Consider the following 27,686-nt stretch of genomic DNA (forward strand, 5'->3'; position numbering starts at 1 on the left):
TGGCTCAGTATTTGGACCTTGATACCACATGCCTTGAGCAATTTTACAGCACTTGTAAGATATATTGAGTTTACCGACATCACTTAGGGACTGTGGCCTACACTTTCTTGCCTCGCTTGAGAGCATGTGCTGCCAAAAGAATATACATACAGTGACAATTTGGTCTGGGAACACTATGTTGGTATTGAAAGGCTGGCCTACTTCTCCTTTGGCTCCAGATCAACACTCTGGAACTTTACACCAGTCCAAACTGCCATGTCTTCAAACAGGGCTAAACCGACTCTCTTATAACCTCCACTAGGGGCTTTGACTATCATTATAGCAACTCCGGTTTCCTGTTGATAACTGCCAGTTTTGCCCAAGAGAAGATACTCGCATTTCCTCCCTGCGAATTCGATATCTGAAGCTGACTCCACAAGATCCAACATTGTAGACAGTGTGCACCGCTTTTGAGGGCTTATATCTCTGAACTGAAGTAGTCGACAGGATAGCCTAACCTTGGCTGCTGTCAAAACCTCGATCTTCGCGTCCTCAATTTCCATCGGGTCTTCGAAACGAATTGGTCCATCAAGTGATACCCAGGACCAACTCGGAGCTCTCTTAGTGTGCCTTTCCTTCATCCTTTCGTTGTCAGGCTTGTACCATGCCAGAAGTTGGATAAACCATCGCTCCCAGTGACCGTAGATATGAGAGTCTCGCCAGACCTTTTGTAACTCAGTGGTGATACCCGTGACCGCTGGCAACCTATCTTCGGGGTCTTTCAGCAGCCTTTTTGTATACTGAACGATGATGGTCTTCCAGAGATAGAGTTTCTCTGAATCATGTGTTCCGTAGGACGGTTCACCATCCTCGTCAAAGGAAGCCCAAGGCAATGACTCAAGATGTTGCTGGTATTCTATCCCGATATCATTTCCCGTAACGCTCTGCAGTTCAGTTTCCTGGCACTGCCAAAGGAGTTGGTAATCTGAGAAGATGAGCATACGGGACGAAAGCATATACTCTTGAAGAGTCCACCCCCTTTTGTCTAGAGGATGGTGGGGCTGATATGGGCTTCCTGACAGATAGACAGTCCCTGTACTTCCATCCTTCATCGGTATATGGAACTGATTCTCCGGCAAATACGTAGAATTCTTGCCAGGCAATTTTCCCAAGAATCCTTCACATGCTCTTGTAGCAGTCCCAGCAGCCAATGTTATAGCAGCATTCTTGTATGTCGTCGCCATCTTGCTAATCTCTCGTCTCTTATCATCTGTGCAGTTTTGAATGATGCACAATCTATCCACCCAGAGATAAGAAAACCCCAGTTCCCGAGTCACACGTATTGCGTCTTGGACAGACTGTTCCAATTCTTGAAGTTTAATCTCCTTTACGAGATCTTGCTCGTTATTTAGGCGTAGTTCTGATAGTCTGCTTTGCATTTTCGGGTCCGGTTTACCCCAACAGTAGCTCAAGGCGAGGTATGTTCCTCGAGCTTCTGTATCATTGATCTGGAGCTGCGCAGTATGGCCGCTGACATTTATTACACGCGTGGGAAGGACGATGTCTCTTGAGTATTGACACTTTTGATGACCCATGCTTGGTGCACATGGACTCATACAAGCCTCTATCAACATTTTAGCGGATGAATAAACCTCTGGGCTTGAAACATCTCTGTGCAGTGGCCGTCGTTTTATCAAGGAGGAAAGGGGGTCATCTATGAAGGCATATTAGAAGAGAAAGCAAGAAGAAGAGTGCTGATCCCGAACATTCTTTCACAAATGGATAAAGTACGATACATCCAATTAAGCCATTCACTCGGCCAGTCAAGGTGTTGAGATCTGAGCTTTTGCATCTTGAATTCGGTTTCGAGTTCCAGAAGCGTAGGGGTCCCTCATTCTTCCAGATATGGTGTCCGAACCCTTTCAAACCGGCATCCAAAATGAATTTGCACAGGTCACAGCCAGCTCCGGCTGAACTCAAAAGACCTTGTCGAGTTTTATGGACATAGCCAGAAGAGGAGTTCAGATTATATAGCGCTTGATGGGAAAATAAGCGCGTACAAGCATCGCACCGACATATGTATCGTTTCACCCGGGCTCTTTTGAGTGATGGCAGGTCATGGTCCGAATCGACAGGCCTCTCCATTTCCGGGTAAGATTGTAGGTAGCTGGTATGGGCCACGCAGAGTTCATATTGACGCCACCCACCACTACGTAACAGGGACGTTGGGCATCAGGCTCAGGCAGAAATGGAATTGATGAACGGCTTACAAAGAAAGCTCGCAAGGTTAGGCCGACTGAAAATTTCTCCTTTTAGGCCTACGTAGTATGTTAGAAAAAAAGCAGTGAACGTTGGAGCTGGGAAAAAGCAAAAGCTGGCGCGGCGCAAGGTGTCGCGAAGCGTTAAAAATGCAGTGAAATTGAATGGCGGTGTGCACAGCACCCTAAACTCCCACTGCTACTGACATGAGGCGCGGGTGATGTCAAGATGGGTTAAAAATGCAGTGAATAATCTCAACAGGGATGATCCTGGTAGGGGGAGCATGCGCTGGCGAAGATGAAGATTGTCACATTTATACATACTGCTAGGCTGACATACCTAGTAGCCTTTACCTTATTCTTGGTGTAGAACACGGGAGGTCTACTGCTACCCGGGACTCTACTAGTAGCTGTTATGGGGCGCGGGGGCGTCAAGATGGGTTAAAATTGCAGTGAAGTTCTGACCCCCTTGCTGACGACCTCCCAACCATGTCTCTATGGAACCAGAACAATATCGTAACGAATTGATCATTTGCCAGCCACTTGATGCTTTAGAAAGAATTGGTCAGGTCCAAGAAAGTATGTATAAGAACAAGAAGAAAATTTAATGCAAACCAGTGTGAGAAGGTCACCTAAATAACAGCCTAGCTTTCATTAGACATAGAGACAAGTTTGCCTTTCTAGATTTATGAATTTGCTCACAGGGAAAAAATGAGCTGGCTAGCGGCCCAACTGAGACACTTTATATAGGCCCAGGAACAAATTCCTTCAGGTCAGGTTTGACTAAAATTGCAGTGTAGTCCCATACTCACCCGAATTCCGGGTGATGACCGTTGCGCACTGTCAATTTATGGTATCTATAACTGTTAAAATGACTAACTTAAGGACTCGCACGCCATTGAAACTCGTCTGCCCGAAATCTTTTACCAATCTGCGCTGCGAGTTGTACTCTTAATAGTACATGAATTGAACTTCTGAAGTAGTGTTGAAAGCCCCTCTAGTTAGTTATTATCTTCGCAATGGGAGGCCCTGTAATACAGCAGAGCTTGACCTGATCCCGATGGGTTTTCAGCGAATCGATACTGTTAATAAAAACGAAGACAGTAAATAACAAACCAAAAAACGATAGTTGGAAATGAGCACATCTCCCCATTTGGTAAAAAATACTGCTAAGCTATTTATATCGACATGACGACTCTTATAGAGCACAAGCAGCCTGCAAATCGGCGCATTTTGTGTGGTTAGTCGCTAACAGACCCCTGAGAGTCTTATAATTGCAGTGAAGAAAGATGTATGCCGTTGCCTTATCTGCCTTACCTATTCGACCTACCTAGGTAATTAGAGCGCATTAATGCACTGCTATCTCCAGTACCAGATGTCAGTCAGGCACAACGCCGCTAACATTTTAACAAAACACTAACACCTCTAACATTCCAGACCAAACCAGACGCGACACCTCTCACAGGTCGATCCATCTTAGGGTCTGACACAATCGGATATGGAAAGGCACCATTCCCCACACGGCGATCAGGAACAAAGCCATTGTCGCCACAACCACGACCGCAAATAGTCTAGAGACACCAGAAATGGCATCACCAACAGCCTCGTTCCCCTGTGGCTTCACCCTAGCACGACACCTTGAAGCCACAGACCATCAATTGTAAGAGTTTGCATCATGCCTGGAATGTATTCGACTCGTGGCGCGACGTCCCATCTTCTATCTGGACGGCCTGCCGAAAGGTTAACGGCGCATCGGCATGTCCAAACCGTGAAGTGATCCGAAAGCCCGGAGTGGACGAGCCAAGACTGTTGAATTGAAGTCTGATGGCGATCTGGACTTCGGGATGGCCTTGAGCGAGTGTTAGTGGGAGAGAGGGTATATAGAACAAGCCTTGCTGTCGCGCAGCGTCCCTAGGGGCGCGTTTTTGATCTCGTCATTCATTCATTCACTCATTCTTTGCGCTTCACCACTCCTTTCAGCATGAAGCTGCTACTCACACTCATTCTATCGACCCTGGTTGGCCTAACATGCGGTCTCGCATCGACAGATACCATCACCTGGGGGGGCGACAACTCCCGAACAGGCTACCAAACGTACAAACCCCAGTTCCCTTGCCCTTACTCATACTAACTGACTTCTAAGCAACCACAACATGGATCCCGCAATCGTGGGAAGCCCTCAGTTCGACATCGTCTTCAAAACAGCCCTCCCAGGAAAATACGTCGGGGCCGCTGAACAGATCTTCTCCCAACCTCTCGTCTACACTCCTTCAGGCGGGACGACGCAATATGTTTATCTCGCAACGACTCAGAATAATATTTATAAACTCGATGCAAAGACCGGTGTTATTCTTGCATCGCGCAACATCGGCATTCCATTCCTTACTGCTGACTTGGACGGTTGTGTTGATGTCAACCCGACAGTCGGCGTCACTGCGACGGGTGTTATTGATCCCGATACCGATACGTGGTACATCACGTCAAAGACTTATGTGAATCAGAATGCGGGTCAGGTTCCCCAGGGAAGACCGGCTGGAAGGTATAAGTTACATGCTATCAACGTGAATGATCTTTCGGAGCGACAGAACTTTCCCGTTGATCTTGAGGGTACGATTGCGAGGAATAATCCGGAGAGGATGTTCACGGGCGGCATTCATCACCAACGACCCGGATTACTCCACACAGGTCAATACGTCTACGCCGGCTTCGCATCGCATTGTGTGCAGTACAATTTCACAGGCTGGATCATGGGCTGGGACAAAACCACCGGCCAAATCGTCGAGCACTGGGCCTCCGAAGGTCTCGGCGTAAGCAGTAACATCTCCGGCGCAGGAATCTGGCAATCTGGCGGCGGTCTTGCCTCTGACGACGCAGGATCAATGTTCTTCGCCACTGGAAACGGCTACGCTTCTCAACTCTCCACCATTCCCGTCAATGGCTTCACGCCCCCGACTGCGATGGAACAAGCGGCTGTTCACATGTCCATCAACAGTGATGGTACGCTCTCGATTGTGGATTTCTTCATGCCGTTTGAGAAGCAGGAGCTTGATGGTGCGGATAAGGATCTGGGAACGAGTCCGCTTGAGATTCTGCCGAGTCAATTCTCGTGCGGCGATATTAAGAGAATGGGTATTGTCACGGGCAAGTCTGGAAAGACGTATTGGCTTAATCTGGATGATCTTGGTGGTTATCGCAATGGTCCCAACTCTAAGGATAGAGTCATCCAGACGTTTCAGAATGAGAATTCGGTGTATGCTGGTGCTGGTGTTTATCCTCTCGAAGGAGGCTACATCTACATCAACGGTACGTCCACTCGAGCCTCCTCCTCCTCCTCTTACTGACCCTTCTAGTGATCCAATATCCAACGCACGTCTTCAAATTCTCCTGTCTCAACAACACACCCTACTTCACCAAAGTCGCCGACTCACCCACCAACAACGCCTACATCCTCGGCGTAAGCCACGGCACAACAACATCCCTCAACCACCAAGAAGGCACAGGTCTCCTCTGGGTATCCGACGTCCAAAACACAAACTTCAAGATCTACGACGCCGTTCCTCAGAATGGTTACCTAAACGTCATTCGAAACTTCACAATTGTGGGTATTACCAAGTTCAGCAGGCCTGTGTTTGGTGATGGTATGGCGTATATCGGCACGACGGTGGGATACTTTTATGGTCTTGGGTCGACGAATAAGCTTCCGCTCAATTGCACGAGTTCAATTGACTTTGGGACCGTGGACTTTCAGGGAAGCGGTGTGCAGCTTGTCAATTGCACGGCAGGCTTTGATCTCAGCGTCACAGGTGTTGCGCTTGCAGATGGTACGAATTATAACATCAGCCAGACACCGAGTCTGCCATTGTCAATGTCTGCGGGGGATACGTTCCAATTCGCGGCACAGTTCGCGCCCAAGAGTGTTGGAAGATTGGGTACTACCATTAATATTCAGACCTCGGGTGTTTCGGATGCATCGTACAGCAAGTCTGTCAAGGTCAGGCTTACGGGCGTTGGCAAGAGTTCAAATGCTCTGTTGGATGTCAGTCCCAAGGCTGTGGTGTTCACCGGTCTCGTCACCGGTACAAAAGCTGAAGCTCAGAGTGTTCTTGTCGGCAACGATGGATCTAGTGATCTGCAGATCTCTTCAGTTCTCTACTCCAATACCTCGTCATCCGGCCCATTCACCACCTGGTCTGGCACAGGCAGTCTCACTGTCGGTAAGTTCACACTGACTGGTATACCAAGTACAGTCCCCGGAGGAAACGACACTGCCATATCTGTCAAGCCAGACACTTCTGTCACTGGTAATTACACAGCTTGGGTCAAGTTCGTCACCAACGGAGGCAATGCTACTGTGTCTTTGTCTGCTGCAGCTGGCGATCCACCAACCGCTCTTCTCGAGTTCCAAACACCAGATGGAAGCGGGTGGGTCAAGTACGATGCCAACAATCCCTTTACCTTCGGAAACGTCACAGAAAACACTTCCCGTTCTCTCAAATTCCGCGTCTCAAACACTGCTGCTCCCGGTGGTGTCAAGCTCGGTCTCACCGTGTCCAAACCACCCTTCGGCGTTCCAGGCATCATCAAATCTGCCAACCAGACCGATCTCGCCGAAGGAACGCTCATCGCTCCAGGTCAAAGCCAAACAGCAACGTTGACATGCACCGTCCCCAAAAGCCAATGGAACCTCCCATCATACAACGGCACTGCGCAATGGACTATCAACACCAACGATCCAACCTGGTCTTTCGAAAAGCGCGCCGTGCAATTCTTCTGTAACGCAGTCTCTGAACAAGCAGCTCCTCTTCTCTCTAATGGCCAAGGACGCTATCAATACGTCGGCTGCTTCAAGGAGAACAACCCTGGCCGTCAACTATCCAGCCAACTTTATGCTAATAGCTCCAACACTAATGAGATGTGCATTAACTCCTGTGGTTCAGAAGGCCTAACATTCTGCGGAACGCAGTACCGAAGTGAATGCTGGGCAGGCAATAAGATCCCCACGCAAAAAGTCGATGATGCAAACTGTAACTTCGACTGTGCGGGTAGTCTGAACCAGATCTGCGGTGGAAATGGCATTGATGGCAGTGGAGCTTACATCAGCCTCTTCGCTGATACACTTCAGTGGGATGGGTCGTATGCAAGCGTTACTACGAGTAGTAGTGCCAGCGCTGCGACGCCTCAAGGACCGTCTGTCAACCCTGGTGTTGGTGGCTACACGAACATTGGGTGCTATACTGAGGCTACTAATGCTCGAGCATTTCCTAATGGGAGGGGAAATAATCCGCCCACCGTTGCGAATTGTGTGCAGGCTTGTAGTAACGAGAACTTTGTTTATGCTGGTGTGGAATATGGTGGAGAGGTGAGTTGCCCAGCTTCCGGCACTGGTCTCCAGAGATGTGCTAACAAGATCAGTGTTATTGCGGGAATAGCTTCAGCGATGGGTCGGTGCCTGCTCCGATCACCGATTGCGGTATGCTTTGCAATGGTGAGTACTCATACTTGGGTTTGTTCAGGGACATACTGACATGACTAGGCAACTCGAGCGAATACTGTGGTGGTCCTAGCCGTCTGAACGTCTATGAACTGAATGCCGTTTACAGTAGTTCATTACCCACATCAATGGGAGCTTTTTCATCAGCTAGTGGCGTAGGCTCCTCGATCGCTGCCTCTTCAAGTGCTGCTCTCTCCGTGTCGAGCTCTGGTTCAGTTGCATCGACCAGCATTGGAGCTACGTCTAGCTCTTCAAGCGCCTCCCTCCCATCTTCCTTGGCCTCACCAAGTGGAAGCTCTTCTTCTAGTAGGCTGTCCAGCTCAACCTCGAACGGTGCTTCTACTAGTACAGGCTCAGTCAGCAGCTCGATCTCAGCTCCATTCTCAAGCAGTATATCCACAAGCTCCACGAGCTCTTTCAGCACCTCACTGAGCGTGTTTGGCAATTTCGCCGGTGGCCTCAACAGCGCATCCTCTTCCGCCTCCAGCTTTGTAGCGACATCCTCTTCTGGGATCTCAGGCTCAACAAGTATTGCAACAAGTCTCTCGGTCTCTGGAGGCTCGAGCAGCTCGGTTTTCAGCTCTTCCACGAGCGGCGCAGCAACGAGTGCTTCTTCGACTGCCAGTAGCAGTAGCACCAGCTCTTCTTCTAGGTCTACAACCTCTACTTCGTCGACGACAACTTCTAGTGCAAGCTCAAGTACTTCTTCAACAACATGGATGACCTTCGCCACACTCTCTTCAACAAGCTCGCGTGTCTCCACTACTACGACAACAAGCACGACTTCGTCAATCTCGAGTGTTTCAAGCGCCTCTTCTCTTAGTGCGCTATTCTCAGTGACGACGTCTTCCATCGTCAGTCGCCCCTCGTCTCTTACGATATCATCGGGTGCCTCGGCTGTCTCTTCATTGAGCTCCTTGGTTGCGGGAGGTCCAGCTGGTGTATCATCCATATCTAGCGCCATTTCTGCAACCGCTACATCTCGTTCGACTTCCGGTGTATCTTCCTCAACGACGTCTTCGACTACAAGCTCATCCACCTCATCTACATCGTCCACCTCTAGCACGACATCACGAGCCAGTTCCACGACCACAACTAGCTCCAGTACTTCTACCACCAGCAGCTCCACAATCTCAAGGGCTTCCTCAACTACTACTAGTACTACCAGCACCACCTTGACATCAATCAAGCCAACAGCAACAGGCCCTTCAATCTCCGACACGGTCGGAACGTGGGCTTTCCAAGGCTGCTGGACAGAAGGCTTCCTCATCCGCGCACTGAACTCCAAAGCCACCGCCAGCGATGACATGACCCTCGAAAGCTGCGCCAGTTTCTGTAGTGGATTCACTTACTTCGGTACCGAGAACAGTAGAGAATGTTACTGTGGTAATCAGCTCAATTTCGGAAGTTATCAAGCCCTCAACCAAAAGGACTGCTCTGCTACCTGCGCAGGTGACAAGACAGACTACTGTGGTGGCACGCTTCGCTTACAGCTGTACAAGGCTGGTGCTAAGACTACAACTACACCATCTGTGGACCAGGGTAACAAGAACTTCACAAGCTACTCATGCGTTTCAGAGCCTTTCCTCGGTCGTTTGCTGCCTCAATTAGTCATGAACGACGGTAACTCCATGACTATTGACACATGCCTTGAAAAATGCTGGATGTACAAATACGCAGGTGTCGAGAACGGTCGTGAATGTTGGTGCGGCAACACCATCAATTGGCAAGGTCTTCTACCAACATTTGGTCAGGGCAAGAATGTTTCCATGACGGACTGCAACATTGGCTGTCCGGGGAATAACCTTGCGTACTGTGGTGGTTTGGCGAGGATGAACCTGTATATCAACAAGTCTTCAGCTTTGGCGTTTTTTGAAGAAGCATAAGAGACGGCATGCGAAGGGATTTTGAGGTGGGAGCGGTGTGAATTTTTGAATTGGAGTTCAGTTCATATAGAGAATTGCCTACATATTTACATTCATTATACAGTTTCTTCCTTTCTGAGATGCGATACGTGTTCCATTAAAGCTTGCTATACCTCAGCATTGACGAGTGAAGTCTAAGGAAATGCAAACTTGAGTCCCTCATTTTCAACAGCCTCTATAACACCTTTCATCCTCTCAATCTTTCTGACATGTTCATAGTAATGACTGTACTCTCTCTCCAAATCAATCTCGAGCTCATGCGCCCAACGAGCAAAGATGTAGACGTTGAAGTCCACGAAGGTTAAAGCATTTCCGACGATATACTCCCGATTCTTCAGCGCATCATCTATCCTCTTAAAAGATTCATGAATAACCTCCCTTCCCTTGGCACGAATCCTCTTGTGGTCTGCAACATCGTCACTGAACCTCCCAGGACGCAGCCATGCTCCATATCCAAGGCCGTGCAGTGTGCCCGATAGAAAGACAAGCCACTCCAAAACCTTAGCTTGTTGAACGGTGCCAATCCCAAATAGTTTCTCCTCAGGGACAAGCGAGGATATATAGCTCAGAATGGCCGGCATCTCGGTGATGACTTCGTCGTCAGTAGTCAGAGCCGGTACATATCCTCTAGGGTGAATAGATCGATACTGAGCGTTGCTGAAGCTCCCGTCAACTGCCTCAACTCCATTGGGTCCGAACTTGAGTCGAACTGCAGTAAAGGGGATCTTGTAGTGACGAAGAATTGCGTGAGGAATGAGAGAGCAGGATCCATTAGCTCGATAGAGTGTCAACTTGGGCATATTGATAGATTCGGTGGTAGACCCCATATTTCCTTCTTGATCACACGGGCCAGAGCATGCTTTAATTTTGTTGCGTGTAGTGTCGTATTGCAGAGTCTTATATATCATGGCGGCTGACGTTGCGCTACTTGACAATCTGTCCTTTCAACGTCATAGTAACGCCCTTCGGGTCAATACCAGGACGAGCTGACAAATGCCGGTGTCTGTAGGATCGTTTCCCATGTACATCCATGTCCCTTCTCTACTGACTTCTTTTCTTTCTTTTGCCCATTTCGAAATCTGGTGCATTGCATATCTCACCTCGGCAAGTTAATCATAGCCATACACAACCTCACGTTTGGCCAGCAGCTAAAGGCAAAGTGAGTTCCAAATCAAGATGAATCTATTAAGTTCACTGCCAAAATGCAAGGGTATCAATAATCTCTAGCGTCCAGCGCTTAGAGAATTCAAAATCGGCGCAACTTCATCACTCATCTCCCATCTCCGTCTCCCCAACGGCAAAAGCGCGTTAAACCTTGCCATCCATCCTTCCGAAACACATCTACATAGCGGAATGTTATTCATACCCGCAGTACCCTCTGCCTGAATCCACGTCTCCAGCCTCGCTGTATTCTGTAAATCCAGTGGATCATCACCGATGTTTATGTGGTTTATTGTCGGAACGCAAGAACATGCTGCTTCGGAGAACACTAGCCACGCCCATACTACCAACGCACTCATTGAAATGGTGAGATAGGATGTTGGGTCGATGGACTGGGTTTGGGGCTCGTTTGCTTGGAGATCGGATTCGCATTGACGAAGAACTGCGAGGGCGTGCAGTAGAGCTCTTCGACTCTCAGGCGTTTTGGCCCACAAATTCAACTGGGTATGAAGTTTTTGCAATCTCGGACGAACGCCAGCTTCATGGTCGGGAGATACAATTGAGGCCATGGCCACTGAGTTGATCATCCTAGGATCAGCATAGAGCTGAAGTCCTTGAAGGTGATACGTCATCAAGCATTCCGAGATCAGGCATTTGATATTCGACATCGCCAAGGCTTTAGCTCTCACCGGATCTTCATCATAATCACCGATGTAAGCAGTAAAAGGAAACTCTCCAACCTCTACAGCATGGAAACATTGATGTTTCAATCTCTCAATGTCAGCTTTCCACGCCTCAAGCTGCCATGCCAGAGACGAAGTGGAATTTTGTGTTGATCGACCCGCTTCTGTGCTCCGACGTACAATTTGAGTCTGATTCCATATTGCGGGTAGTAAGCCGCATAGGGCGAGGTGAATATCTTCAAAGAGGAGAAGAGGCTTTGCTGGGGTGTTGGGGTTGGCGATGACTTCTGAGAGTTTGAAATTTGAGCGGTCTGTTGGCTCAAGGGTGATGCGTTTGAAAAAGATGTTGAGGCCATAGGCGTTCCAGAGAGAGTAGGTTGCTGGCATTGTGAGATCGATTTCTTCTCGGAAGAGGGTTGGGGCTTGAAAACGGGCTATTGATAAATAGGTGTCGATTTTGAAGAGAGAAACGATGAGTCTAAATATGTCAGTATTGTATCAATGGAGCGGCAGCAATGAACTTACCGCTTCCAACGATCTCGGATAGTCATTAGCCATGGGACAAATGTCCCGGGGTAGTGAACGCGTTGCTGCTCAGCTGCGTTGTCGCTGTTGAAGAACTCTGCTTCTCGAAGAGCTACAACGAATGTGCCTCGTAATAATGATGCTTTCGAGACTAATTTCTCATTCTAGAATTGAGGTCAGCAAGCACGCAGTGACGGTACGAAGGCTACATACTCCATGATAAAAAGCAAAGATGATGTTCATGAGGATGGCTTGGTATGTTTCGAAGGGCCATGGTTCATCATATTCATGTCGAGATCTGGGGTTCGCCTAAAGTCCTTGTTAATCCAGGAACATCTGTCAGGCTAAAAGACTTACGATCCAATCAGAGAACGCGCTCATCAACGACTCGTGCAGTTGTAGAACTACATCCTCAAACTCATCCGGATTTCTCAACCAGCAGCTGATCATGGCTATTGATACAGATACCAAGAGAGAAGTTTCCATAGTGACATAAGAAGGACCATGGAGAATAGGCCATGTATCATGAAACCTTCCAAAGTACTCTTTTGAATTTCCCTCGATCCAATTTTTGTCGAGTGCAGGTACCGGAGTATCCTCACCAATCGGAATCTCTCCAGATCGAACATGATTAGCGATTCGCTTGAAGCCCGCTTTGATTTCGTCATTTGGTGAGATTTGCGGTGTTCCTGGTGTGAGATTCTGTATCAGGGACGGTGAAGTAAAACCATTGGCCACCGCTCTAGGATCTGCATTGTCCTCGCTTGGACTCTTACTCCCGCTGCTACTCTTGGACGCATGTTTATAAGTGCAGTTAATTCCCCGCTTGACACAGAGAGTGCACTTTGTACCACCGTCACACTTTGTCTTGTTCGCATGGCACGCATCGCAAGCTCTTCCTCTCCTTGGATCTGGAGCTGTAGGCATATCATGCCGTGTCAGGTGGCGCCGCAACAAGTCACTATGAAAAGAAATTAACACTCTAACTGGGAAGAATACGAGACATGTACTAACTTGCGTGTGAAGGATCGTTGACAGATCGGGCAAACGAAATTGCGCTCTCCATGGGTCGCTTGATGGCGCCTCAGATGTTCCTTTCTGATAAAGCTCTTCCCACAGTGGCATGTATGTCGACTGGGCGTTGGTTCAGCACTGTCAGCGGAGGATCTGATACATCATTTCACCAGTGTTAGTCATGATACATACAATCCACTCGGTGATCCCACCTGTGGCTGGCCGTTACATACCTTCTGTCACGATCACTGTGGGATATCTCCATGGTGGTGGATTATGACTGCCTTTGATTTGATATGAGGGTATCGAACCGAGTGGGATTGGATTGCAGGCCAAAAACTCGGTGTATTATTTATCGAATAGTTTAACTGGGAAAAAACCGAAGCCGATGCGCTGTTACGTATGCCTTGCATTGGGGGCCATCCCTTGAAGGTCGACTTGGTAATCGTGAGTGGGATTGCCGATGTTGAAGTGGGATATCTCAGCTCGGCCTCCGCGGATGGGACAGAAAATTGGGGTAAACCGATAAGATTCGACCAGTCAGAGCCTCATATGCACAATTAAGGTTTTAATGGAGCCCGCGGATAGATCCATTATCCCACTCGGTTCATCTCATCCCACTCAAGTCTGTCCACGGAGTATCCCACCTCCAATTATCCCATCCCATCCCATCCAACTGAAAGCCACAAGCACAGCACAGACAGCACAGCCATCTGTGGCGGTCAGAATCATAAAGAAAAGCTCTGTAAGTTGGGGGCCAAAGATTAAAGTGCCGGAGACATATTCCGGGGCAATCTATTGCTCATGTAATGAAGTGGGATGCACCTCTTTTTGGCTTGACAGGCAGCCTTATGATCGCCAATCTTCCGAACCTTCTACCTTAACTAAGCGGAGCTTCGATGGCGTCTGCAGCACGACTAATGGTATGATTAAGCATTGTAACTGTGTAAATGACGCCAAATATGTCGATAATTGCTGATTTCAAGAACATATATAGATAGGGCCATCTCTCTTCAATTGTCATCCATTCCATCCATCAACCAATCAATCATCCACTCAGCAATTATTATTTTGACTACCTTGACAATTCCAATCAACCAATCACATATTACACTCATATAAAATGTCTGCCTACAAAAATGTCGCTGTCGCTGGTGCCGCCGGTGATCTCGGCTCCGCAGTCTTCAAGGCCCTCGTCGACTCCAACAAATTCAACCTCACAGTCCTCACCCGCGCCGGCTCAACCTCCAAATTCCCCTCCGACATCAAAGTCATCGAAGTCGACTACGAATCTCTCGAATCTCTCACATCCGCTCTCCAAGGCCAAGATGCCGTCGTCTCAACCCTCGGCAGTCTCGCCATCCCCAGCCAATCACTCCTCATCGACGCCGCAGTAGCCGTTGGTGTCAAGCGCTTCCTCCCTTCAGAGTTTGGCTCAAACCTTGCCATCCCTAGCGTTCGAAAGCTTCCTGTTTTCAAGACAAAGGTTGATATCGAGGACAAGCTTACTGCTCTTGCAAGCGAGGGCAAGATTAGCTATACTTTTGTTTACAACTCTGCTTTCCTTGACTGGGGCTTGGGCCACGGCTTGTTCCTTGACTTCAAGAAGGCCGAGGCTACGCTCTGGGATGGCGGCAACACTGAGTTCAGCACAACCACTCTCGCCAGTGTTGGCCAAGCTGTCGTTGGCGTTCTGACACATCCTACCGAGACAAAGGATCGCGTTGTTTATATTCAGGATACTGTCATTTCTCAGAAGAAGCTCCTCGAAATCGCCAAAGAGCTCAACCCCAGCAAGCAATGGACGGTCAAGGAGGCCAAGATCGACGATGCTACTGCTGCTTCTGATGCCAATATCGCAAAGGGCATCTTTGACTGGCCTACCCTTGCCGCCTACCTGTACAGGGCTATCTTTGATCCCACTAGTGTTCCCAAGTTCCCCAAGCTTGACAATGAGCTGCTTGGTGTCAAGGGTGTTACCGATGAGGAGATCAAGGAACTTGTCAAGCCTTTTGTTCAGTAGAGATATATAAAATATTGATAGATAGTTATAAATCCAATCATTTAATATTAATTTTCTTCTTTGACTGTCCTAAACACATTTCTGTAGTATCAAATTGATACTTGCGAGTCTGATATAATCTCGCCAGATCTACAATATAAACGTGTTCTTTAAAGTATTTGTATCCTCAATCAGATTCACTAATGAATATATGTCGCGTTCTAATGGCTCTTAGACATTCTGGCATAAGCTTCTAAATCGTATGATATAATGTTTTACAAGAAATCATTTCAGGTCTTGTTTCGTAGATGAAGGCTGTATCACTATGTGAGATTGGGGAGTATTCTAGCAAGTGGCGTTGTTACGAATTTATCCACTTGTAGGGTTTAATATATACTGGAATTTTAGTTTAATGTAAACTTTATAGAATTATTTATGTATTTTCAATTCAGTCCTCTGGCAACGGGACAGTATCTTCGGATAAGTAAGAGCTGAGAATGAGTGTTATTATTCTTCTAGAATACATATATCCAGGAGATTTAATTCTTATACAGTCTAGCTCAAGTTTCTTAAATGGTATCTTACGTTTACTTAGTATTGTCTGCTCTTTATATCTTCTTGGTTATATGAATTTCATATTAGCTCTGGTCAAGTTCCCAGGTATAGTTCCTACTATGGAGGTAGTTTAGGCCATCTTTAAAAGCCCTCCTGTAAAACTGCATATTGGAATTGTTTCTTTACATATTGTAGCCCATTCCTCTTGGTTTTCAATTCATTATAGATTTCTTTTCTGAAATGAAGACTTCCGCCATCGCCATATTGATGTATCGCCATTACTTCTTCAGTCTCTTCTTGAAAGTTGAAATCCAATTGCAACAAGCAATATAGTTACAGAATTAATGCAAACCTCAATTCTATTTCTTCCAGGTCTCTGATATTCATTTCTGTTATCTGCCGCCATCGCGGGGTATCCAAAATCAGAGGTTGCGAGATAGGCGAATCTTGGATTGCGTGATTCTGATAGGGGTTGCACCATCGACAAGCCGGTTACCTGGAACCTTTTTATAACCGAGAGTAACCCACGAGTCGATCTGTATGGATATTCCCCGCAGACATTGAGTGCCAAACACGGATTCTTGCCGGTATCTCGGCAATGTTGAGTTTCAGTCGTCAATGCGTTGTTTGGTGATCGCTGGAAGACAGTGTCTGGAACACCAGGAAAGAGACCAAATGGCTACCAATTTGAGAATCTATACCGCTATACTGTAGCTATTGAAATTGATAATAGGTAAAATAACTTTCTGATGAATTTGCCTGGTACTTGGCCATCTTACATAGACTCCCGCCTGTCAGACACAGAACCGGGCTACACCCGATCAAGCTCAGAATAATCCAATCAGCAATCCTATAATACATCCAATCATCATCTATAATTCCCTTTAATCATCAAGTCTCTCATATCATTCACTGTCGTAGTAATTCCGCACGTTACATCCCTGGAGTTGAGTGATTGATAGTCCAAATAACACCATCGCCCCGTGTGGGGATCTCACCCCGACACCGGTCTCTCCCACGACGTCTCTTTGAGAAAAAGCTCGTCACGTCATTGGAAGAATTGCGGGCATGGGATAACATACCCAAGCGTGATTCGACGAAACCTACATGACGCCATGCGCTATGCTCTTCGGGAGTCTGTTAGGTTACTTGCATCCGTTGAAAAGGATCGGATTGCCTGTTTTGTCGAATGGACGGTAGATTATTGAAAAGGCTCGTTTACCCCTCGTAAAGTTTGGATTTATAATTTTCTTTGTGAAGAGAAGTGCTGGTATTCGATTAAAGGCGTGTTGTGTTTGTTGACTTGGGCCGCCTAATCAGTCTGATATTGCATGTCTACATATACGGCATAGATATCAACACCATGAGCGCATACCTCTCCCTTTCGGCCGAACCGGCTTTCGGAGCACGGATACCACTATCATTCGTAACGGATTCGCCGCAGGAACATCCCGTGTCTCAGACAACATCAGACTCTCAGCCTCGATATACACCACCTACCGATTTAGCAGCACAAGACCAAGCAAGCGATTCTGGAGAGCAACATCCCATACCATCTTCTCAGACAGTTTTGTTATTACATGGCTTACGGCAACCATACCAAATTACCGACGGGCACCCAGTCCCTAGCACAAAACACGACCATGAGCTGCTAGTCCGCACTGATACTATTGGACTGAATCCCATCGACTGGAAGTCACCGTAAGTAGATCGACGTATATGATGTAATGATAGCTACTGACACAGTCCATAGTGACTACGGTTTTGCCATCCCTGAGTTACCGTACATCTCCGGCCGCGAAGCATCAGGCACAGTCGTCCTCGCCCCCCAGACCCCCTCAAGAATCAAATCCGGCGACAAAGTAATCGTCATATCTACCGACTACCGCGATCTCCGCAAAGCAACATACCAACAATACGTAGTCGCCTCAGACTTTAACGTCGTGAGAATTCCAAAGGAAATCACTATCAAGCAAGGCGCTACACTCGGAGTCGCATATGTAGCTGCAGCTCTGTCATTAGGAATTTGTCTCGGTGTTGATTTTACATCCGTTCAGGATGGTCCTAATATTCTCAACCTTGTGAGAGAGGTACCAGAAGAAGCACTTCCGGAAGATATTAGGGGAGAGTGCTTGAATAGTATCTTGCCGAATGAGGGTGCTAAGGCTGGCGATTGGATCGCTATCTGGGGCGGCTCTTCAACCTCGGCTGTTCTAGCTGTTCAACTAGCTCGCCTCGTTGGACTGAAGGTTGCTTTGGTTGTTGATAACGCAAAGCATGGAGTTCGAATTTCCGAGAATCCCGTTCTTCGGCCGGACTTGCTGGTTGACAGCCATGATCCCGAGCGAGCTGTTGCTGTTCTTCGTGCCAACACAAAAGGAAAACTTCGCTTCGGTATCGACACAAGAGGTAAAGATACAGCTGAAGTGTTACTACGCGCTCTTGGCCCTGAAGAACTTCATCGAAGTGCGGCGAATGTCACTTCACCGCCTAGCACTCCGCCCGCTGAGCCTATAGTGCCCGCTCATCTCGTCGGTATGAGTGGTCTCCCCAAAACGGGCCAGTCAGCAGGTGTTATCTTCCATACTATCCCTTTCAAACTGTATCACGAAGTACCGGAGGTTGGTGAAGTGCTATCGAGATGGCTGGAGAGATTATTGTCAAGTCGTGCGCTTGTACCACCCAGAATTATCGATGTCGAGGATGGTCTGCATAACGTGAACAGGGGGCTGGATAGGATGAGGAAAGGGGAGATTAGTGGAGGAAAGCTGGTGGTTGACTTGAAGACGAACCAATAGAGAGATTCCAAAGGTAGACCAAAAATGAAGAAAATAAGAATTCCATTATTATTATCTACAGCCAAACTGTAGTTACTTGCCTGAAACTTGGCGTAATGCTGACTCTGCTATTGGCTGCGTATTCCGTATACTACTCCACGGCAGGACATGGATTTGGCTCCCAAGCATCAAAAGGGTGCGCCGCGTACCAATAATCAGGTTATTAGTCTATAATATTCTCTTCGACGTCCTTTTAGATTTCTATATCTCCCACTGTCACTTTTCGTCGCTCGTTACTCAAGGCCAAGCTGAATCTATCTCCTTTATATAAACGTCTCTTGACAGTCCCAATATGTCTTCAAACAAATCATCGCAAGCTCTTCGAACAGAAGTTTCCAAACTAGCCAGACTATCCAATATCCAAGGTGGTCTGCCACCTCTTATGAGAGGCCTACCAGTTCTGGCGATCATGGCTGGAGAGGCTATCTTAAAGATAACAAACACCACAAACATGATTGAAGAACGAATGCTTGGAGCGGACGAGGTATTCATACTGCAAAGTCCTCAGGAATCGACAACAAGTCCAGCTAAGAATGATTTTGGTCGACCAGGCGTAAAATTGATGTGCCAGATATGCGGGCAGAAGGCGGGCAAGATCCAGAGGGTAGGAGTGCTTGACATTTCACGGGCCCATAGCTCTTTGACAGAATATCATCAAATGTCTGGGAATGGGAACTCAAACAGTGATGTATGAGAGAGGTATGGAAGCCATCCGGAGTTGAAATCTTCAGCTATTCTATTGTACAAAATCTAGTTATTCCACTCTATCACCTCGATCCAACTCAATCTTATCTCCTTCTCAACCAACACCCTAGATCTTTAAGCAGACCCTTATTCTACCAATTTCCGCAACGCTGGTTCAAAGTGCTTATACATAGTGTAATGAGTCTCATCCTCAAACTCATGCAATTCGCTGCCTCGTATGCGCTCCGCCATATACCGAATCATCTGAATAGGTGCATTCACGTCCTTCTTCCCATGCCACATCTGAATATCACCATACTGAACCTTCTCAAGATCAAACCCCCAATCCTGCGACGTGAGGAGATTCATCTCGTGCACAGCAGCGTCAGCTCCCTGGCGAAATGGCTCGTCGAGAACCATATCTACCAACTCTTCTAAGCTCATGGACTTTGGTTTCGACTCCCCACTCTCAGATTCCTCTTTCTTGCGTTCAGCTTCAAGCCAATTATTGAGTCTTCTGGACACGGGGCCGGATAGGACAACCCATCTGATAGATAGGTACAGCATGTATAACGCTCCCCGAAGAGTCGATGGAGAATACTCTGCCCAGACTTTGAAGAATCGACGGTAATATTCAACGTGCTTCGTACCAGCCGCCCAATGCGGTGCAGTTGCAAAGAGTCCCACGCTGGTCACCGTACGCTTTGGCAACGCGTAAGCACAAGCTAAAGCGAACGGACCGCCGCCCGAGAGACCGAAAACAGAAAATTGAGGAATTTCATGTGCTTGGGCAAACTCCATCACATCAGTTGGCCAATCCAAGATCTGATACCCAGGTTTAAATGTCGACAGGCCGAAGCCGGGTCTGTCGAGAGCTATGAGACGAACACCACAGCGTTGAGCAATCCCATCAATAGGCTGAGCTTCAAGTCTGCAGGAAGGATATCCATGGAAGTAAAACACAGGCTTGCCATCTTGTTTTCCGAATTCTGCAAAGCCTAGTGTTCGGCCATCCGAGAGGCGAAAGGTTTGGTGGGTTAGGGAAGATGTAGAGAGTAAACGTTGAGTTGAGGACGTCGAGCGGTTCCGAACCGCCTGAACCGACATTTTGAGCATCTAATTGATGAAATAACGAGGGAGCGAGTCGGGAAATGTTTGTTTGTGAGATCTCAGGTTTATGTTATATAGCGGGTCAAGGCTTACACGCGGGATACGCGATACGAGAATACGGAATACGAGGCCAATCAGCTGTCACCATCATTCAACTGGGGCAGCACCAAGAACTCACCATCGGGCGTCAGCATTTTAACGCTGTATAGCTTCTAATTACGGCTAACATCAATTTCAGGGCATAAATGGGGTTATGCCAATTAAAAGGTCTTGAAGTAAGGCGACCAAAATACGCCTTCAGCATCCCAAGTCTTCTTCACATCCCTCAAAACCTCCAACCTCTCCTCATCATACATATCACTCAAGTCCTTTCCAGGCCTCAAATTATTCGGGAAACTTCTCGGCACTCTCCCCTCATCAATCTTCCTGAATCCCGCAACAACATCATCTAGAATTGGCCCAAACGCCTCTCGTGTCTTATCCTCCTTGGCCACCATCACCATAAACGCATTGATGTTTCTATCCCTGCCCTCCACGAACTTCTCATCTTTTATCGCTGAAGTCTTGTCGGTGTTGTAAGATGAGATGATGAGGCTTGATTGTTGAGCATCTGGATAATCCTCCGTTGCGATGCGCCATTTGTTGAAGCCAGCTTTTATGGCTTCGGCTGTGGTTTTGTGAAGACGGCAGGATGCTATCGTTTTGTGGCCGTGGTGAGAGTTGTAGATGTTCATCTTGGCATTGATATTCTCAAATAGTAACAGCTCTGTGTTTGCCACGACAGTCTTGCTGACGATGTCATCCTGGAAAAGCAAGGCCGTTGCTTTCTCAGCCTGCTCGGCAGGACCAAAATACTGGTATCCCAGAATTATGATGGGAGATCCAGCTGCTGGAGTACCAGGAGGACTTCGTGCAAAGGCCAAGCTCATGTATCCTTCTGCTGGAGGGTGGCTCAAACTCAGAAAAGTCTTGATAGCGACGTCTAGTGCTGGAGCAGGAAAGATAAGTGACCGCGTCCAGATCTTGTCGTCATCCATGTTGATACTGGAAAGTGAAAAGGCAGAGACAGTCAGCTCAGTGACGACGCCGAGTCCATGACCCGCGCCGCAAAGAACGTTAAAGAGAGCTTGTTCCTTGTCCTTTGAAGAAGAATTGACTTCAACAACATCGCCTGAAGAAGCAACAAGCCGGAACGAAACCATGTTGTCTACCATCCATCCATGAAGGCCAGTTTGAGCACTGTTTCCGCCCCCAAGCATACATCCCACAAAGCCAACAGCATCAGAGTTGGGAATGGGGGTGTAGTAGCCCTCGTCTGCCAAAGTCTTCAGTACCTCTCCGACGATTACACCCCCACCAATCTTCACAGTTCCTTCATCCTTGTTCAGTTCAATCTTCTTGAAGAGCTTCATGTCAAGGTACAGAGATGCTGAGTCCACGCTGACAAACGTTCCATGGCCTCCGCCAGCAGCAACGATTGTGAGCTTGTTCTCCTTCGCGATGCTAATGGCATCTTTCACATCTTGCTCAGTCTTTGGAGTGACTGTCAGAGCAGGATGTTCGATGTGTGTGTCGGACCAGCGAGGGAGTTGCGGTGCATCATTGTCAGGGACGACATATTCGCATTGAAGCAGTTCAATACCCTTTATTTGAGCAGGCATATTAACAAAGACAATTGGAGACAAGAAGATGGATCATTATTTACTTATTTGCCGGACTAGGTCCCGTTCTTATACCCTGTCCTTCAAGGTGATGGATCTAGTGCTTACCTTTCTCTGAATATCTGACATACTCACTTCCGAGATACCCGACTTCTAAGCCGTAGTAATATCACGATATCACATCAGCGGTATTATCCCAAGCGCTAATTAACTCACATATCCATTCCCCAAGGTCAGGTCAAGTCGCCCCAGCACGATTAATCGTCCATCCTAACCCACGAATCCGCCAGGCCCTTACACTTAACACACCACAAACTCCTCACACTGAGCATATCCACTGAACCCCCCTGATCATCCCTAACCGTATATGGCACATCCATCACAAGCTCACATTGCAAACAAATAACCTGATACACGTTCTTCCCCTCCGCATTGCAGGGGACACACCACCCAGGGCCGAGGTGATGAGTAGTCTCGTTGCATTTTTCGTTTCCGCAGTAGGAGAGAAACGTATCTCTTTCTATTTCGCGCTTGGAGGCGGCTGGCTTGAGGTAGATTTCTTTGAGGCAGCGGAGACACATTGTCTTGGAGCCAGTGAATGAGGCGTGGCAGCGGGGACAGGTCCGGGATGGGGGGTTGAATGCTGGTACGAGATAACCACGGAGGAAGGATTGGCGGATGAAGGATGCGTTCTCGTCAGTCATTATGACGGTTGATTGTGGAGTATTACCTTGTTGACTCATTTCGAACTGAGTGAGTGGTGATATTATCTTGAAACCTTTATGTTGAAGCGTTGATGTTGGAACTGTCGTTAGAGGTCGAGATCTTCAGACATGAAGAACTAGTTAATCTTATAGGAAACAAGGTATTGATCGTCGATTTGCCTGTTCTTGAGTGTGTAAGTGAACCAAGGTCTTGTTCAGTTGAGACGCGACATGCTTTGTTCTTCAAGCATACTCCGTTCACTCAACACAAAGCACTTTCGTTCTATGCTGGCGAGCAAGGTAATCAGAACAGACCACCTAAATCACTAATACAAATTTTCAGCCATCGTTCATAACAATCGTATTCAGTTCCCAAAACGAGTCTCATGTATTTGTCGTATTACCCAACATCTCCGTCGTGACTCATCTCTCGTATTCTCATCACCAAATTACCCTGTTCTCTTAAATCACCACATCCATATGTTCAAAGCGCCGGTCCTTCCCACTGCTCACGACGCAGTCTAACAAGCCAAGACTGTTTATGCGGGAACGAAATCTGCTTCTCACGTGAAAATCCCGTAAACTCTAGACCCTGCAGGAACCTACTCATTGTCAGTGTCGAACAACCATGTTCTAAGGAACAAACTCACCTCGCATTGTCCACTCTCGGCTCAAGGCATATACTCATTGTTCGATAATCAGATGTCAGGCACCAATGTACCAATCCGGTCAGCCAGATTGGAACCCGTCCTCTTGCCCATTCTTCTCCAATGAACACGTGAAGGCCTCTATCCCAATCTGCCGCATCGCTGCCCAGGTGCTGGCCGAGGATGTCCTCTTTGACCCAGTAAATCTCAAAGTAGCCAAATGGCACGCCGTCCCATTGTCCAATTACAGGGAACGAGTTGGCTTGGTTTAGTGATTTGGTGAGGAATTGTTCATCATACTCGCCCCAGAAGGCACTCACTCGAGGCTTCTTCATCCACATCTCCAACAAAGCCGCATCATTCATCGTACTAAGATGAGATTGTTCAGGAGGTTTGGGTCCGACGGGTCCAAGGTAAGGTACAGGGTTGGGTGAAATGGAAGCAACTCGGAACGAAAGGTACTGGTTAACACTCGGGACAAATCTCGTGTAGAAGACTTCGCCCATCCTAGGTGGCTTGGGTCTCATAGGGTGACGGATATTATTCGTAAAGATGTATTGAAGAGGAGCAGGCGGGTAGTAGGTCGGAAGATGAGAGCTCGAAAAGAAAGGTCCAATAGGGAAGCTTGGCGGGTTCACCATCGATGTTGGAGTTGGTCCACCAGGAAGATCATGATCTATTCGGTTCAGAGATGAATGCGGCGAATGGCGCTGGAAAGTCTTGTGGAACGGCGATGGTGGTTCCATTGGTAAAGGTGAATTCGGGCGACTCCCAATAGGTGATCCGGGGACAGAATCATAATTCGCACCAGCTTTGTTAGGCTGTAAAGAGAAGAGAAAAAGCCGACCGGGGAGTTGCCAAAACATGCGTCTCGAGACAAACATATCAGACCAATCCTCCCCATTATCATCCAAACTCGTTCCAACAGCACTGCTCCCCGACGTTATAAGTCCCATGCGTTCAAGCTTGGGGATCAAATTCCGACCTCGGAGCACTCCATCGCGCTTGATGTTGATTCGCCATTCACCACGAGGTTTCGCAGCTTGAGGCGTCTTTGCCGCTGCTTGAGCAGGAACTTGCGGCGCTGGCTCGGGCTGGTGAAAGTACCAGTACAGTGTAATCCACAGCATCATGGCAATCTGTCTTGTGGGACTCGCAGCGGGTTTAAACTCGGAGCTCGAAGGGTTCGCGATGGACGAGATGAAGAGGTTATCGCCCTGCAGCGTCGGTTTAGCGAAAGAGTGAATCTGCCTCTTCGCTTTCCCATCCAGCGCAACACCGTTCTCTCTACTCTCAACATCCTGCTTCTCAGTATCATCATCAGATCCATCATCGCTCTCCGTGTTCAGCACAACAGTCCACCCCACAGGAAACGCATTATGATGCGTGTTCAACTCATGGCTCTTGAAGCCGAGACCTGCAAAGACGGGTGTGACAGTAAAGGTCTGTCCGTCTGGCAGGCGAATGACCTGGGGAGCCATAATCGCGCGCTTCTTCCTTTTTCGGGGCTTATCCGTCGACTAATCGGGGGGTGGGTGCTGTAGTGTTGCGCTTGCGGGGGATCGGCTGGAGGCGGGAGGGGGAAAGTTGACTTATGTTTAACTTGGTCTTAGGTCGGTGCTAAAGCTCCTGGAGAAGAGTTCCAGAAGACTGCCTCTTTCGGATCACATGCTGACCTTTGAAGAGGCGATCGTGACAAACGCCGAGGCGATGGTTGGATGCTCTGATGGAGGTGGTGGAGAGATGTTATATAGGCGTGGTTGGAGGTGAGGGACAGTAAATATGGGCACTGTACCCTGCCTGAGTCCCAGGGTCTAACACAGTATTAATATGAAAATGCACTTATTCTTGTACGTCATGATAAGTCCATCTGTCACATCATACCCCCGCCATGAACTGGAATGCTTGACTCTACCTATCTCGACAGCTTTAATCCCAATACGAGATTGTTATCTCTGCGGTTTTCGTTTATCACGCTATCAGAATCTCCATGTTACAGATCATTTATGCAAGACATAAATCTAACATTAAATCAATTGTTTGTTGCCTATCGCTATGCGTACTCCATAATACATCCGAAATCGCAACCAGTTCAATTTACAGCAGTCTCCCTCTGAAGGTGTCACCACACCCACCATCAATAATTGTCGCGTGTTCTAAGCCCCCAATGCTAAGTCATTCGCCATGATCTGATGTTTAGTGTACAAACTTTGCATCTACTCACTTCTAGATCTCGTCGTTTACTGCTTCTTCTTCTTGACCTCTTCGGTCGATCCCGATTCCTCGTCGTCTTTGCCCTCAGTCATCTTGGTACCGTCCCGGCCCTTCTGCTCCTCCTCGAGAACCTTTCGTACCTGCTCACCCCCCAAATCCTTCTTCTCATCCCAATCAACATCGTATTCACTAGCCACGACCTTGATCTCTTTTCGAAGTTGGTTAGCCTCGTGAACCAACTGCTCCCATCGATTCTGATCAAATCCTCGTTCTTGGTAGAGTGCAGCTTGTCGCTTTGAAACCGTCACCTTCATGGCCGCCTTGTAGCTTAGATCGCGGCTGATGTAGAGGAACCAGAGATAAGCGCCCATGACAGTTGTCAGACCAGCGAGATACGTAACGGGCTCGACCAGATCCCAGCCCCACTGTGTGTGGAAAGTGACATAGTAGACAACTCCCCACCATCCAGCCAATGCAGCAAAGCCACCTTGTGCCAGTCGATGAGCTCCTTTGTGCGCGAGTGCGTCGCATTCGTTCTTGACCTTTGACATTCCTTCAATGTCGCGTGACATGCGTCTCAAGTTCATGCGCATGTAGTAGGTTCGGTCTCTGAAACTGGGCACTGCCACTCGAAGTTCCTTGTCGAAGCCCTCAACATCAATAGCAAACTCTCGACCGCGAGCAGCATCTCGAATAAAGTCTCCGATCTCGGTGCTGCCACTCCATCGCACCCAGTTCGCCTCTTTACGGGAGGGACCTTCATGGCCAAGACCAGAGTATGACGCAACATTACCGCTACTGTTCTTCTTGTCTTCCTTCTTTCCATGCTGTTCTTCCTGGTCGGCTTCGGCTCGGAAAACGATGTCGGGTAGCTTCTCGCGGCCCTTGTACTGGACTGGAGGTATTTCGGCTTGAATCAATCGCTCGAGGTAAGAAAGAGGTTGATGAGGATGCACGAGAAGAGCTAATGGCTCAACTGTTTCACCTTTGTCTTCGACGTCTTGTTGCACTGGTCTGTTGACGTGTTCTTGCTCGGGATGAAAAGGCATTGGTAGGATGAGCTTCAGTAGACGCGTTGGGGTTGTCAATAGACGTCCTGTGTGTGTCAGTATAGATCTTGCGGTTTGATTGTATCAGGCTCACCCTTCTTCATTTCCGTCTTGTCAGGTATGTCGGGATCCTTCTCAGCCTCCGAGTCCACTCTATGCCATGGTCGGTCATTCTCCAAGGTCTGAGCGCTGGCACCAGATGTGACCTTCTTCATATCCCTCTTGCGTGCCTTTTCACTCAACTCTTCTTTTCGCGCTGTCTCCTCTTGCGAATCAGCAGTAGCAGCCTCTTGGTTGAGACATCTTGTTGTTGTGAAAGCGCGTCTAAAAGCTGTTTGTTTCGTTTCGCATCTGTACAACGCTGGTAATTGATGGGAAGCAAATTGTGTATGTGGTCGTGATGCTCGTAAAGCAGGAGAAACTCCAAGCGCAGCGCGCCTCAAAGCGTGATTCATGACTGCACCTTTACGAAGTTAAGGTAGAGGTCGTGTGTTGTGTGTTGAGGGAGCAGCAGATCAAGGTGCAAGTAAGCTTAAGCTTTCTGGCCAAGGCGGGAGGCACATGCACAGGGGGGACACAGAAATAAGGTCGTGTCATTCATTGACAGCCAAGATTTGCCTTGCTTGTTTTGGAATTCATTGCCCGGTGCGGTCACCACTATCTCATCGATCAATCGATCAGCTGCGGCTTGTGACGTCAGGACCTAAGCCAAGCTTTGTCTGTCCCTGGAAGCTTCATGCACTCGGGTTCTGATTGGTTGAGAACCCACTGCTCACCGTTGACGAAGTATCACTGCCACAATTCTCTGCTCAGCCAAGAACACAGATATCAGAGACATGGCGCTCTATGAGACTTATGATGATTCGCTCCGGAGGTTAACTTCCTGGTTTCAAGCCTCTTATGCATTGCCACGTGCGCCTCCAAGTTGCACAGAGCTTTTCGTCAAGGAGAACGCAAAAGGCAATGCAATAACGAAGAGGTGACAACAAGAAATGTAGAGGAAAGTTGAGCCATCATGCAAGTTTATTAGCAAGTTTGAATATCCTGTAGTTATCATACTGACCTGAGTGAACGGCAATGGATGGGTCATGACTTCGAACGCTGGGTGCAGTTGTTCAGATATTGAACTTACCTATTATACCTAGTTACACTTCTAACGTTTGAATTATGCCAAACAACGTTCAAAA

General features: G+C 47.9%; 13 protein-coding genes; 5 read left to right on the forward strand and 8 right to left on the reverse strand.

The window, feature by feature from the left end:
• Positions 1-197: 197 nt before the first annotated feature.
• FFUJ_07003 (related to protein TOL) lies at positions 198-1,574 on the reverse strand (the record flags this gene model as incomplete). The annotated part of the gene is made up of 1 exon (XM_023577207.1): positions 198-1,574. The coding sequence occupies one exon, from the start codon at positions 1,572-1,574 to the stop codon at positions 198-200; it is 1,377 nt and encodes a 458-aa protein (XP_023430312.1).
• Positions 1,575-4,218: 2,644 nt separating this feature from the next.
• On the forward strand, positions 4,219-7,801 carry FFUJ_07004 (uncharacterized protein; the record flags this gene model as incomplete). XM_023577208.1 has 6 exons in its annotated part: positions 4,219-4,331; positions 4,381-5,540; positions 5,588-6,451; positions 6,485-7,596; positions 7,667-7,722; positions 7,771-7,801. 6 exons carry the CDS (start codon positions 4,219-4,221, stop codon positions 7,799-7,801), a joined length of 3,336 nt encoding a protein of 1,111 aa, XP_023430313.1.
• A 30-nt stretch (positions 7,802-7,831) lies between these two features.
• Positions 7,832-8,998, reverse strand: FFUJ_07005 (uncharacterized protein; the record flags this gene model as incomplete). The annotated part of the gene is made up of 1 exon (XM_023577209.1): positions 7,832-8,998. The coding sequence occupies one exon, from the start codon at positions 8,996-8,998 to the stop codon at positions 7,832-7,834; it is 1,167 nt and encodes a 388-aa protein (XP_023430314.1).
• A 37-nt stretch (positions 8,999-9,035) lies between these two features.
• FFUJ_07006 (uncharacterized protein) lies at positions 9,036-9,614 on the forward strand (the record flags this gene model as incomplete). Its single annotated transcript, XM_023577210.1, has 1 exon — positions 9,036-9,614. One exon carries the CDS (start codon positions 9,036-9,038, stop codon positions 9,612-9,614), a length of 579 nt encoding a protein of 192 aa, XP_023430315.1.
• Positions 9,615-9,787: 173 nt separating this feature from the next.
• On the reverse strand, positions 9,788-10,480 carry FFUJ_07007 (related to glutathione S-transferase GST-6.0; the record flags this gene model as incomplete). The annotated part of the gene is made up of 1 exon (XM_023577211.1): positions 9,788-10,480. One exon carries the CDS (start codon positions 10,478-10,480, stop codon positions 9,788-9,790), a length of 693 nt encoding a protein of 230 aa, XP_023430316.1.
• Positions 10,481-10,876: 396 nt separating this feature from the next.
• On the reverse strand, positions 10,877-12,949 carry FFUJ_07008 (related to transcriptional activator CMR1; the record flags this gene model as incomplete). XM_023577212.1 has 4 exons in its annotated part: positions 10,877-11,975; positions 12,023-12,186; positions 12,236-12,331; positions 12,380-12,949. The coding sequence occupies 4 exons, from the start codon at positions 12,947-12,949 to the stop codon at positions 10,877-10,879; spliced, it is 1,929 nt and encodes a 642-aa protein (XP_023430317.1).
• A 1,210-nt stretch (positions 12,950-14,159) lies between these two features.
• Positions 14,160-15,059, forward strand: FFUJ_07009 (related to 2`-hydroxyisoflavone reductase; the record flags this gene model as incomplete). Its single annotated transcript, XM_023577213.1, has 1 exon — positions 14,160-15,059. The coding sequence occupies one exon, from the start codon at positions 14,160-14,162 to the stop codon at positions 15,057-15,059; it is 900 nt and encodes a 299-aa protein (XP_023430318.1).
• A 1,897-nt stretch (positions 15,060-16,956) lies between these two features.
• FFUJ_07010 (related to oxidoreductase) lies at positions 16,957-18,391 on the forward strand (the record flags this gene model as incomplete). XM_023577214.1 has 2 exons in its annotated part: positions 16,957-17,294; positions 17,347-18,391. The coding sequence occupies 2 exons, from the start codon at positions 16,957-16,959 to the stop codon at positions 18,389-18,391; spliced, it is 1,383 nt and encodes a 460-aa protein (XP_023430319.1).
• Positions 18,392-18,722: 331 nt separating this feature from the next.
• Positions 18,723-19,124, forward strand: FFUJ_07011 (uncharacterized protein; the record flags this gene model as incomplete). Its single annotated transcript, XM_023577215.1, has 1 exon — positions 18,723-19,124. One exon carries the CDS (start codon positions 18,723-18,725, stop codon positions 19,122-19,124), a length of 402 nt encoding a protein of 133 aa, XP_023430320.1.
• Positions 19,125-19,261: 137 nt separating this feature from the next.
• Positions 19,262-20,221, reverse strand: FFUJ_07012 (related to hydrolases or acyltransferases (alpha/beta hydrolase superfamily); the record flags this gene model as incomplete). The annotated part of the gene is made up of 1 exon (XM_023577216.1): positions 19,262-20,221. The coding sequence occupies one exon, from the start codon at positions 20,219-20,221 to the stop codon at positions 19,262-19,264; it is 960 nt and encodes a 319-aa protein (XP_023430321.1).
• Positions 20,222-20,484: 263 nt separating this feature from the next.
• On the reverse strand, positions 20,485-21,885 carry FFUJ_07013 (related to 6-hydroxy-D-nicotine oxidase; the record flags this gene model as incomplete). Its single annotated transcript, XM_023577218.1, has 1 exon — positions 20,485-21,885. The coding sequence occupies one exon, from the start codon at positions 21,883-21,885 to the stop codon at positions 20,485-20,487; it is 1,401 nt and encodes a 466-aa protein (XP_023430322.1).
• Positions 21,886-23,073: 1,188 nt separating this feature from the next.
• Positions 23,074-24,717, reverse strand: FFUJ_07014 (related to aerobactin siderophore biosynthesis protein iucB; the record flags this gene model as incomplete). XM_023577219.1 has 2 exons in its annotated part: positions 23,074-23,191; positions 23,240-24,717. 2 exons carry the CDS (start codon positions 24,715-24,717, stop codon positions 23,074-23,076), a joined length of 1,596 nt encoding a protein of 531 aa, XP_023430323.1.
• Positions 24,718-25,476: 759 nt separating this feature from the next.
• FFUJ_07015 (related to COQ2-para-hydroxybenzoate--polyprenyltransferase) lies at positions 25,477-26,954 on the reverse strand (the record flags this gene model as incomplete). XM_023577220.1 has 2 exons in its annotated part: positions 25,477-26,546; positions 26,594-26,954. 2 exons carry the CDS (start codon positions 26,952-26,954, stop codon positions 25,477-25,479), a joined length of 1,431 nt encoding a protein of 476 aa, XP_023430324.1.
• Positions 26,955-27,686: the final 732 nt, after the last annotated feature.

Source organism: Fusarium fujikuroi, chromosome FFUJ_chr05 (genome assembly GCF_900079805.1).
Source record: "Fusarium fujikuroi IMI 58289 draft genome, chromosome FFUJ_chr05".
Classification (NCBI taxonomy): domain Eukaryota; kingdom Fungi; phylum Ascomycota; class Sordariomycetes; order Hypocreales; family Nectriaceae; genus Fusarium; species Fusarium fujikuroi.